General features: G+C 47.5%; 1 protein-coding gene across 1 annotated transcript in view; it reads right to left on the bottom strand.

The window, feature by feature from the left end:
• Nucleotides 1-6161, bottom strand: part of LOC130608085 (cytochrome P450 2C8-like) — a 219385-nt gene extending 213224 nt beyond the window's left edge. Inside the window, exons 1-9 of the mRNA XM_057425736.1 lie at nucleotides 5954-6161; nucleotides 5445-5607; nucleotides 4803-4952; nucleotides 4338-4498; nucleotides 3741-3917; nucleotides 3072-3213; nucleotides 2470-2657; nucleotides 1343-1484; nucleotides 627-831 (exon numbers count right to left, since the gene is read on the bottom strand). Coding sequence (XP_057281719.1) covers nucleotides 650-831; nucleotides 1343-1484; nucleotides 2470-2657; nucleotides 3072-3213; nucleotides 3741-3917; nucleotides 4338-4498; nucleotides 4803-4952; nucleotides 5445-5607; nucleotides 5954-6064 — 1416 coding nt within the window. The 5' untranslated portion in view covers nucleotides 6065-6161 and the 3' untranslated portion in view covers nucleotides 627-649. The remainder of the gene's footprint in view (nucleotides 1-626; nucleotides 832-1342; nucleotides 1485-2469; nucleotides 2658-3071; nucleotides 3214-3740; nucleotides 3918-4337; nucleotides 4499-4802; nucleotides 4953-5444; nucleotides 5608-5953) is intronic.
• Between the last annotated feature and the right edge of the window lie 2856 nt (nucleotides 6162-9017).

The raw sequence follows: 9017 nt of genomic DNA on the forward strand, positions 1-9017 counted from the left end.
TGCGAGTCTTCCTGCCTGGTCTCGTGCTGTGACTGGCAGGGGGTCCTTGAAGGCAGCAGCAACGGGTCCAGCAGATGAAGCAGGCAGGAGCCTTGCCCCTGTAGGCACAGCCTTTCCCACAGGGCACTGGCCACAGGCACTGCAGACCTACTCTGCAGTGGAGCAGCAGATGTAGGTACCAACCTAACCCAAAGAAAATTATGGCTCAAGTCTTTTCAAACAGATTTTTCTTTATTGGGTCATTAACAAAGACACATACAGCGGTATCCACATGCAAAGCACGCTGCTGGTTTGGGGGGCCCATGCTGAAGGAGAAACATGTCATGGCAAGAGCCATTTGTGAGAAAATCGGCTGTTTGATGCAGCCACTGCACTCAATGAGCCCATGGACAGAGTATCAGTGCAACAGGCTATAATGACACCCAAGGCCTCCCTGAGATGTGATGGAGCAGTTCTGGGAGGCTTTGAAGGCGTCTACTCTATGTCTGTACCTGTGTTTGGGCTGCCTTCTTGGAGGCCTTGGAAAGGTGGGCCAATGCTCCTGCAATTGTTTTTATTAAGGGACATGTGTCCTGGTTTCAGCTGGGACAGAGTCAATTTTCTACCCAGGAGAAGGAGTGGTAGAGTGCAGAGAATGGTTTTCTGCTTTTCAACGGGGGATAGCACAGAGCTGGTAGGCAGGAGGTACATTGCCTGTCCCACTCAGCACTGGGATTATGTTGATTTCCTGGGGGTTGACAGTAGGCTTCAAGGTAAAGTTCTGCAAAATGGTGGTCATGAATAAGAATATCTCCATGCGTGCCAGGCCCTCTCCAGGGCATATTCGCTTCCCTGGAAGTGAAAACAGCAAATAGCACTCTGCTGACTAGACCAGAGTTTGTACTAAGCAGATGTGTTGCACAGCTTTATTTACCAGATACACCCATAGCAGTGAGATGACCGTTAGGATTACTGAGGACATTTGCAAGAGAAGAGTTTGTTGAAGAAAAACCCTTGGCCGTTTGATTGGGTATGTGAAGGAAGAACAGAAAGACGGGTTGGTTAAGGATGACTGGTGGCTGTGCAGGAAGGTGACAGGTGTTTTAGAAAGTGTCAGTGGGTCCCACTTGTATCATTATATTGGCAACTCCTAGTAGGAGGTTTGAGAAGCCCCAAACAAGATGGGAAATGCAGCTAAGGAGAATAGCAATACGGAGGAGTTATCCAAAGAGCAGTGAGCCCCAAGGAAGCACCAAGAGGACCATGCTAGGGAGAGGGAGTGTGTGTTATAGGGAAAGACAGGATGCTTGGCCAGAGCAGGAAGTCAACAGAGAGAGGAAGAGAGAGAAAGCCTGCGCTTTACCTGCTGAGAAGGGCATGAAGAACTCGCTCTTCCTAAAGGTGCCATTCGCATTCAAGAAATGTCCAGGGTTGAACTCATTTGGGTTTGGAAACTCTTTACTGTCATGGAGGACAGAATTGAGGATGGGAAAAATCGTAGTGCCCTGAGGTAACACAAGAGGAAGAGAGCATGAAGGGGAGTCTAGTTGGATCACTTAATCTGACTGCCTGCCAAGTGAAAACTCAGCTTCCCAGCACAGCCCTACCCATGTTTCATTTCCCTTTGGGGACCCCTCCTTTGAGGAGGCAGCTTTAGGGAGACCCTGCTAGATGTCACAAAAGGGACAGTTGGCTTCTCTTCCTGAGCACTTCCTCTCACTTTCACATCATTTATCCTCACTCTGCTCTAGTCATCTGGGGACGCCTTATCTAACTCTTCTTCTTAGTGTTTCGCAATAATGAACTTATAGATGCATCATGTTCCTTCTTTCCTGCAAGATCCCAAAAGCAAAAGCACACAAGGTTGTGGAAATAAAGCACTGTTACATTCTCCTGATAAATTTCTCCTGACAGGATCCTCTTCTTTCTCTCTTCCGGACCATTTGTGGGGTTTTTGTGTGGATCATGGGCAGGGAGAAATAAACAATCCAGCAGTGATGACACAAGAGGTGGAAGCTAAGCAGATCCCTGGGTCCTGCGTTTTGATTGTACAAGATAGCTGAAAATCAAGATGTCAACTGCCACATGCTACTGTTTCCCACGGCCACCCAGAAGAGCAATGAGCATTGCCGTAGCCAGCCAGGCCAGGTCTTGGGTTGCTCTAGTCCTGCCTCTGGCAGTAGCCAGTAGTGACTGCCTCAAGCAGTGTGTGAGCACAGGGCAAACAGGTTTTTCTTGTTCCCTTGAATAGCCAGGATAGGCTCCAGCACTTTGTGGCTGAGGGGCTCTCCGTGCTCAGCAACTACCAACTGACTTTACTGTCTCTCCTGGAGGGTGGTGAGCAGTTCCACAGCTTTGCTGCCTTTTGTGTGAGGAGTCACTGCTCTGTGTTTTTTGTGAACCCACTGTATTTCTACAGGGAGGTGAAACTGCAGGGCAAGTGAACAAAGGTGTTGGGCAGAGTTGCTCTTCCACACTTTGCCTACTAACCTTTGGAATGACGTACTCTCTGAAGCGTGTGTCTTTAGTCACAGTGTGAGGGAGGCCCATGGGGATGAGGGAGATGAAGCGCTGGATTTCATGGGCCACTGCATCTGTGTAGGGCATCTGGGTCCTGTCAGCCACACAAGGTCTTCGTGATCGTCCTATGACCTGGTCAATCTCTTCTTGAACTTTCTCTGTCATGAGAGGCACAAACCATAAAATGGGTAAAGAAAACCAAACCTACCTAAACAGGTTGCCCTAAGCTGTCCAAAGAACACAGGTGACAGGAGCAGTGATGCTGGTTTTGGTGTCAACTAGAACACACCTCCACTGCAGCCCCTGCAAAGAATGTCTTCCTAGTGACTTGGTTAAATAGGAGTACTGGAAGACAAAGATGTGGACACACTCAGGTCCGGGCCGTGAGGAGAGTGTAGCTGATGATGATGTCAGTGAAGCTGAGGGATCTCTAATGACCACCCTGGGGAAAGATGGTGCAGGGACTTTGCCCATTTGGATAAAATATGAGAAAGGGAGGAGAAAAGTTGTGGTGTTGGACACGTGCCCAGCCCAGGTGAACAGCTAAAGAGGAAGAGGTCACAGACTGGTACCTTGTATCTTCGGGTGTTTAAGAAGAAGCAGAAGCCCGTATCTTATGGTGGTGCTAGTTGTCTCAGTTGCAGCAATGAACAAGTCGAAGGTGGTGGTTATCAGGTTCTTCATGTGGAAAGTGGAACTGGGACAGTCTTTCTCCTAGAGAAAAAGCTGGGATGTTGCTCCAGCTGAGATAAGAAAAGTGGCCCTCTCTTGTGTCATCCCAGGCCTGCCTTTTCACCCAGAGCTGCTGCATTTCTCCGCTAAGGTGCAGCAGCCATCTGGGGCATTATAATGCTGTCTTTATGCAGTAAGCTCAACCCCACAGCAATCTTCTTTCAAGCTGTTGACCAAATGCTATGTAGCTGCCTCTTTTCACTTGCTATGCCAGCTGCCAGTTGGCTAGTTTCTAATGAAAGAACTGCAAGACCAGACTGCAAATGTCCCTGTGTTTTGGTGAGAGCAGATGAAGGTCTTGATGTCCAAGCAGCTACAGGAAGTGGCTGGTGAGTGTGTAGACCCAGAGCTGTAAGCTCTAGCAGAGTTAGTATCTGAGGTTTGGTGTCTTCCCACAGCTCAGCGCAGCTGCCTGGGAAGGGGTCATCCTAATGCCTGTGTTAGGAGAGGGAAGGGGTTCAGTGTAGGTGTATTTGGGGCTGAGCTGGGGCTCTATGCTGTCTCCTTACCTCCTGCATTTTGTTGAGGAAGAGGTCAATGAAATCCCGAGGGGAAGTGGGATCTAGGGAGGCTTGGTGTATTTTCACTTCCTCTGACACAAAGGCTTTTAGAGAATCAAATTCTTTGAATATGTTGTTGTGTGGGCCAGGCAAGTAAACCAAAATGTTTGAGAACATCTGGTAGAGCTGAAAAGAAAGAAACAGGAAGGTCCATAGCATGATCATTGCTCTTTTCTTTGATATTAGCAAAAAGCCTAGAAAGGCCACAACCCTCTCAACTGTGCCAAGCAGAAGGCTTGGCGCAAGTATGAAGCTGGGCACAAGTATGAGGCTGGGCAGTCTGACAGCATGGTAGGGTCTTGCTTAGTAGCAGTAGAAATCTCAAAGGTGGAAAAGAAGGATGTTCAGGACTAGGGGGAAGCTGCACTTAGCTGGCAAAGCCAACTCCATTGGTGAGGATGCTTCTTGCTCTTGAATGAATTCCCACTTGTGCAGCAGGGCATTGATGGAGTCCTAGTTAGAAGACTGAAATGCAACTTCATTGGGAGGGAGGCCTCCTGCTCCCCTGGGAGAATATTGACACTGTGAAATGGCTATTGAATGTACCTGTCCCCAGAGAGAATTCATCATCTCAAAGATGTTGTTCATGTTGTTCATCAGGGCCAGGAACTTCTTGTCTTTATAGTCATATCGTTTCCCAAAGACGATGGAGCATATGACATTGGAGATAGCACAGCTCAGGATAAAGGTTGGGTCAAAAGGTGTTCCTGTGATTTCAGATAAGTTACAAACCATTAAAAAAAAACCCAAATCTATGGCTACTTATGACTACTGTGGGTACCCTGAGGCCTGGTTATTAGAGGAAATATCAGATCACAGTCTCTCAATGACACAGAAGGGTCCTCCAAAAAGAACAGTACATGATTATGGAATTATTTACTGCTTTGTAATGGGGCATAGCTGGTGCACAGACCAGACACATGGGAACTTCAACTCTATGCTGAAAAGATGGGTCCCTTAATACAGTCTTTGTTTTTTGCACTCATAACCTGTATTAAAAATGGACCATACCCTTTGTTTTGTCAATCTCTTCCAGAAAGTACTCAATTTCCTCCTGGATTCTCTCTTCAATGCTCCTCTTCCCCATTCCAAAGTTGCGCAGAGCGCTGAGAGCAAACCGCCGAGCTTGCAACCACTCCTCGTTGTTGCTAAACACAATCCCTGCAGAGGAAGAAGGAAGAGGAAAGACCTGGCTTGGGCATGCTACGTGTGAAATGAAGAGGCTCATGGTGACAGTGAATCCTGTCCCTGTGACAGCATTGACATGGTGGTGTCAGTACTGTGGTTTGGAGAATATCTCTGGAGGTCCTGTAGCCCAGCTGCCTGCTTTTGGCTTTTTTCACCACATAGCCAGCCTCCCTGTGAACAAACAAGTCATCACTCATATCAACATGTAATTTCCCTTGTTGCAACTGGTGGCTGCTGCTGCTGCTTACCCTTTCACTGGTATCAATCCAGCTTCATTTCTCTGCTATCCTCATTAGCTCATGTAAGCCAACAATCACAGCCCACTCTGCCTTCCCTTCCCTTCTCCAGGTGGGTCCCGTTGTTCACTCCCCACAGTCTTCCCTTGTGTATAATAAACTCCAGCTCTGCCGAATGCATACTCATCCCTTCCCTTCTCCTCAGAAGGAGCTTGATCAGCAAACATACCTAATCCATTGTTAGCCCTGTCTCCTATTGGCATGTGTCCTCTGCCAGCAAACTCATCCGCACGATCAACCAAGGCTTCTTTCACCACATCATGTCCATGCAGGACCACCACTGGGTCAGAGCCCAGGTGCACTGTGAACACTGGTCCATACTCTTCACTGAGCTGTCAAAATGCAAGAGAGAATGAGCAGATAGGGAGGAGGAGTTGAAAAGTGGCCTTGCTGCTGCATCCCACTGCAGGTAGTGCAGCCTCACAGACCAGCAGTGTCCAGATCAGTCCTGTCATGATAATTCTGGGTGTGGAGAGGGTTTCCAGCTATCAGGCCCTGAACAACAATGGCAATAGCAGTGAGGGGAGAAGCTGAGATCCCTACCACTTTTCTGCTCCTCTAGGCTTGCCACTCATCAAGCTAGAGCCACATGTTGTCCCCATGCACAGGTCGTACATGGTTCTCAGCCATAGAATAAAGTAAGAGAAAATAACGTAAGAGAGAAGAAAGTAGCTTTACCTTCTGGAGGGTTTTAGCCATGTTCTTTGGTTTCACCTGCAGCACGTTACCTAGGATGGGAAGGGAATTGGTCCTGGGGGCATCTTCCCCTTTCCAGACTTCCCTCTCCATGCTGCAACAGAAAGCAGGCAAGCAATGCAAACTAGAAGGACAATAGTGGCTGCTCCCAGGAGCTCCATTTGCTTCTGCAGCTCAGGAGGGAGTGACTCTGGCTGCCGGAGCCCAAATTTATATACAGAAGGGCTATGTTGGTTCAATAGCAGGTTTTTGATTACACGGCTTAGTCAACACTACTAGTCAATCATTTGTTAGACCGCCCTGCGTTATGAAACTAGGATTTCTTTTGGCGTTAGTTGGTCATTGAAAACAGACCTTATCTCAAATAACTGCAGCAGCCAAGAGTGGTTAAGAAATTTGTAATGTGCTGCTAAAACTTCTTTTGTTTCATCTGAAGTTTATCATTAAAGAGGTCACGCATAGGAGTGCACTTTTCTACTGGGGTGCTCGCAGAAATTCACTGTTGCGAGAACATCTTCCAAGTTCTTCAATGCCATTTGGATTTTCTGTTCTTTGGTATTGACTGTACAAGCTCTCAGTGGGGTCAGCCATCCTTGCTTGTTCCGGAAGTCTTCCTGACATTAACAGTGGAGTTTGTGCTTCATACAGTAAGACAAAGAACTTATTGACAGGTTCTCAGTGCACAGCAATCATCTTGGTCTCTCTCCATAGGGCTGTCTGGCCTCACAAGAGACAAAAGTAAAAAAGTATCCATCTAGCAAGGGCAGAAAGGCCTCCAGACATCACAACAGACAAGAAAGGGTTTGCTGAGAGAGATAACATAAACACAGAAGGAAAGGGGACTAGACCTCTTCAAGGTCTCCTAGAGGAGAGAAAGACTGAGATAAGGAGGTAGAGAAAAGAGAAATCAACAACTTGAGAGCATCTTTAGGGAATGACATCCCAAGCTGAGACAAAGCTGCACATGTGAGAAGCTGGATATAGGTTAGTGCAACCTGGCAACTAGTCCTTGCACTTGCAATGGCCAAAGAAGTTCACCTAGCCTACTGATGGAAGCTGGCCCGCACAAGCTCCTGTTTTGTTGATGTCTTGACTCTGGTATGAGGAACTGCTTCCCTGGAAGGACCAGAGGTGCTCTGGGAGGCTAAACGGCATGTCTGGTATGCCGCAAGGACTTCAAAAAGAGCTGGGGGCTTCCTGACAAACATTACTCCAAGGGCAGTGTACTTGCAAGGTCCCAACAGCAGTGGCAATGGCAGGTAGAAAGGATCCTTAGGGCTGTGGCACTGACTGTGCTCAGCTTGCTCAGTCTTGCCGTATCCCTCCGTGCCTCCTGAGCTGTGACACTTTTGCAGGCAGATAGAGCTCATCTAACTGAGCCGATGTTGTGAGTACCTAGGATGAGGGACTTGGTGGGAATTAGTGAGGGGCCTAGTGTGCTGGGTTTGCTGTGCAGCAGTGTGTTCACGTGAGTTTCCCTTTCACTCAGAGATCCTAGTGAAGGTCTCCATCCAAGGCCAGGTTGAATGGGTCTTTGAGCAACCTGGTCTAATGGAAAGTCTCTGCCCATGGCAGAGGGTTGGAACTAGATGAGCTTTATGGTCCCTTCCAAACCAAGCCATGCTATGATTCTGTGATCCCTTGCAAAAGTTTGTGGCTTCTGTATGTCATCCTTGTTCATCCTTATGTCATCCTTAAGTCATCCTTGCTCTCTCTCACAGGCACAATAATTTGCTAGTTGGTGTTTTAAAATCTCATTTTACTTCTTAAAGATCCATATTTGTTACCTCAGTGGAAAATCTGAATAGCCAACAAGTTTGGGCTGGTTGCTGGGCTGGCCTAAACTCCTGCATCAGCTCAGACGTTTCCAGAGAAGGTCATGGAAGTTCATGTAGTTCTACGGCCTTTGATCTGGTGAAAGTGGAGTTCATGGGAGTTTGCACTGCTACATGAGGTACCTCTGCTGATAGAGTTCATGAGCTTACCATGTTCTCTGTAAAGTTCCCTCTTTCCTGAAAAGTGACAAGGGGTCACTTCTCAGCTCTGTCTCGCAGTTTGCAACATACTTTGGACAAAAGCTCTGGAACAAGGAATACTTTCAAAATTTCTCATTTTTATCAGGATAAAATCATTATATTCCAAACATTCCTACCACCCTGCAGACACTCTGGGGGATTTACAAGGAGTGGGGGGAAACCCATAAAACTAGTCACTCAAATCTTTCACTGTGGGAAAGCATGGACCATTTCATGTCACGGTAGTGCCCAAGGGTTTTCTGAGTACTCACTTCTGTTTGCAGACACTAAGAGTAGGAAGGGTTGGTCTGTCCTCTCCATCCATGTAAAAGTCCAGGAAGGTAAGGTTGAAATCCTCCCTCTCCATCTTCCCCAGGAACTTTTGTTCTAAGTTCATTGAAGCACGTAGTAAGGGTCTTCAAAGAAAAGGCTACCAGTTTTGTAGCTTTGCCTCTTTTTTAATAAAGCACAAGCTTGAGAAAAACCTGCCATCACTGTGTGATCTCCTCAGGCTTGCTGCCTGTGCCTTCTCATTTTGGACCTCGGTTCAGAAGGTGGCACTGTGAGACGCCACGTCTGCCAGAACCCTTGTACCTGGAATGCTTAGTGCAGACATCCCTGTTGTCTGCAAATGCAGTTCAGCTTCTGTGGAGGATTATTTTGGCTGAATCACTCTTTCACTTGCTTCATTTTGTACCATACGTGGACACTACCCATACCATGTAGGGGCCAGACACACAGTGATCTTGTCGGAGGCTGTCCTTCAACACACGAGGCACAGTTCCTTTTCCCAACACTTCTTGATGGTAGTGTTCAATACCAAGTTTCCTTCCAATAGGTCTCTCGAGCCAGCGCAATTCCTACTGCCACCTGTCTGCCCAGTTTCCCAGGCTCAAAATCATTAGGAGGAGATGATTTTCCTGGTGGACATCCCAGGGCAATATTAGCTTGCTGGAGTCATGATCAGCTGAAGACGAGTGGCCTGAAGAGATGCTTGCTTCACCTACCTTCCTCCTCTGCATGTCCCGTTT

Source organism: Pezoporus wallicus, unplaced genomic scaffold, assembly GCF_028554395.1.
Source record: "Pezoporus wallicus isolate ANWC-B61680 ecotype Strahan unplaced genomic scaffold, APGP_CSIRO_Pwel_v1 contig_7892, whole genome shotgun sequence".
Taxonomy (NCBI): domain Eukaryota; kingdom Metazoa; phylum Chordata; class Aves; order Psittaciformes; family Psittacidae; genus Pezoporus; species Pezoporus wallicus.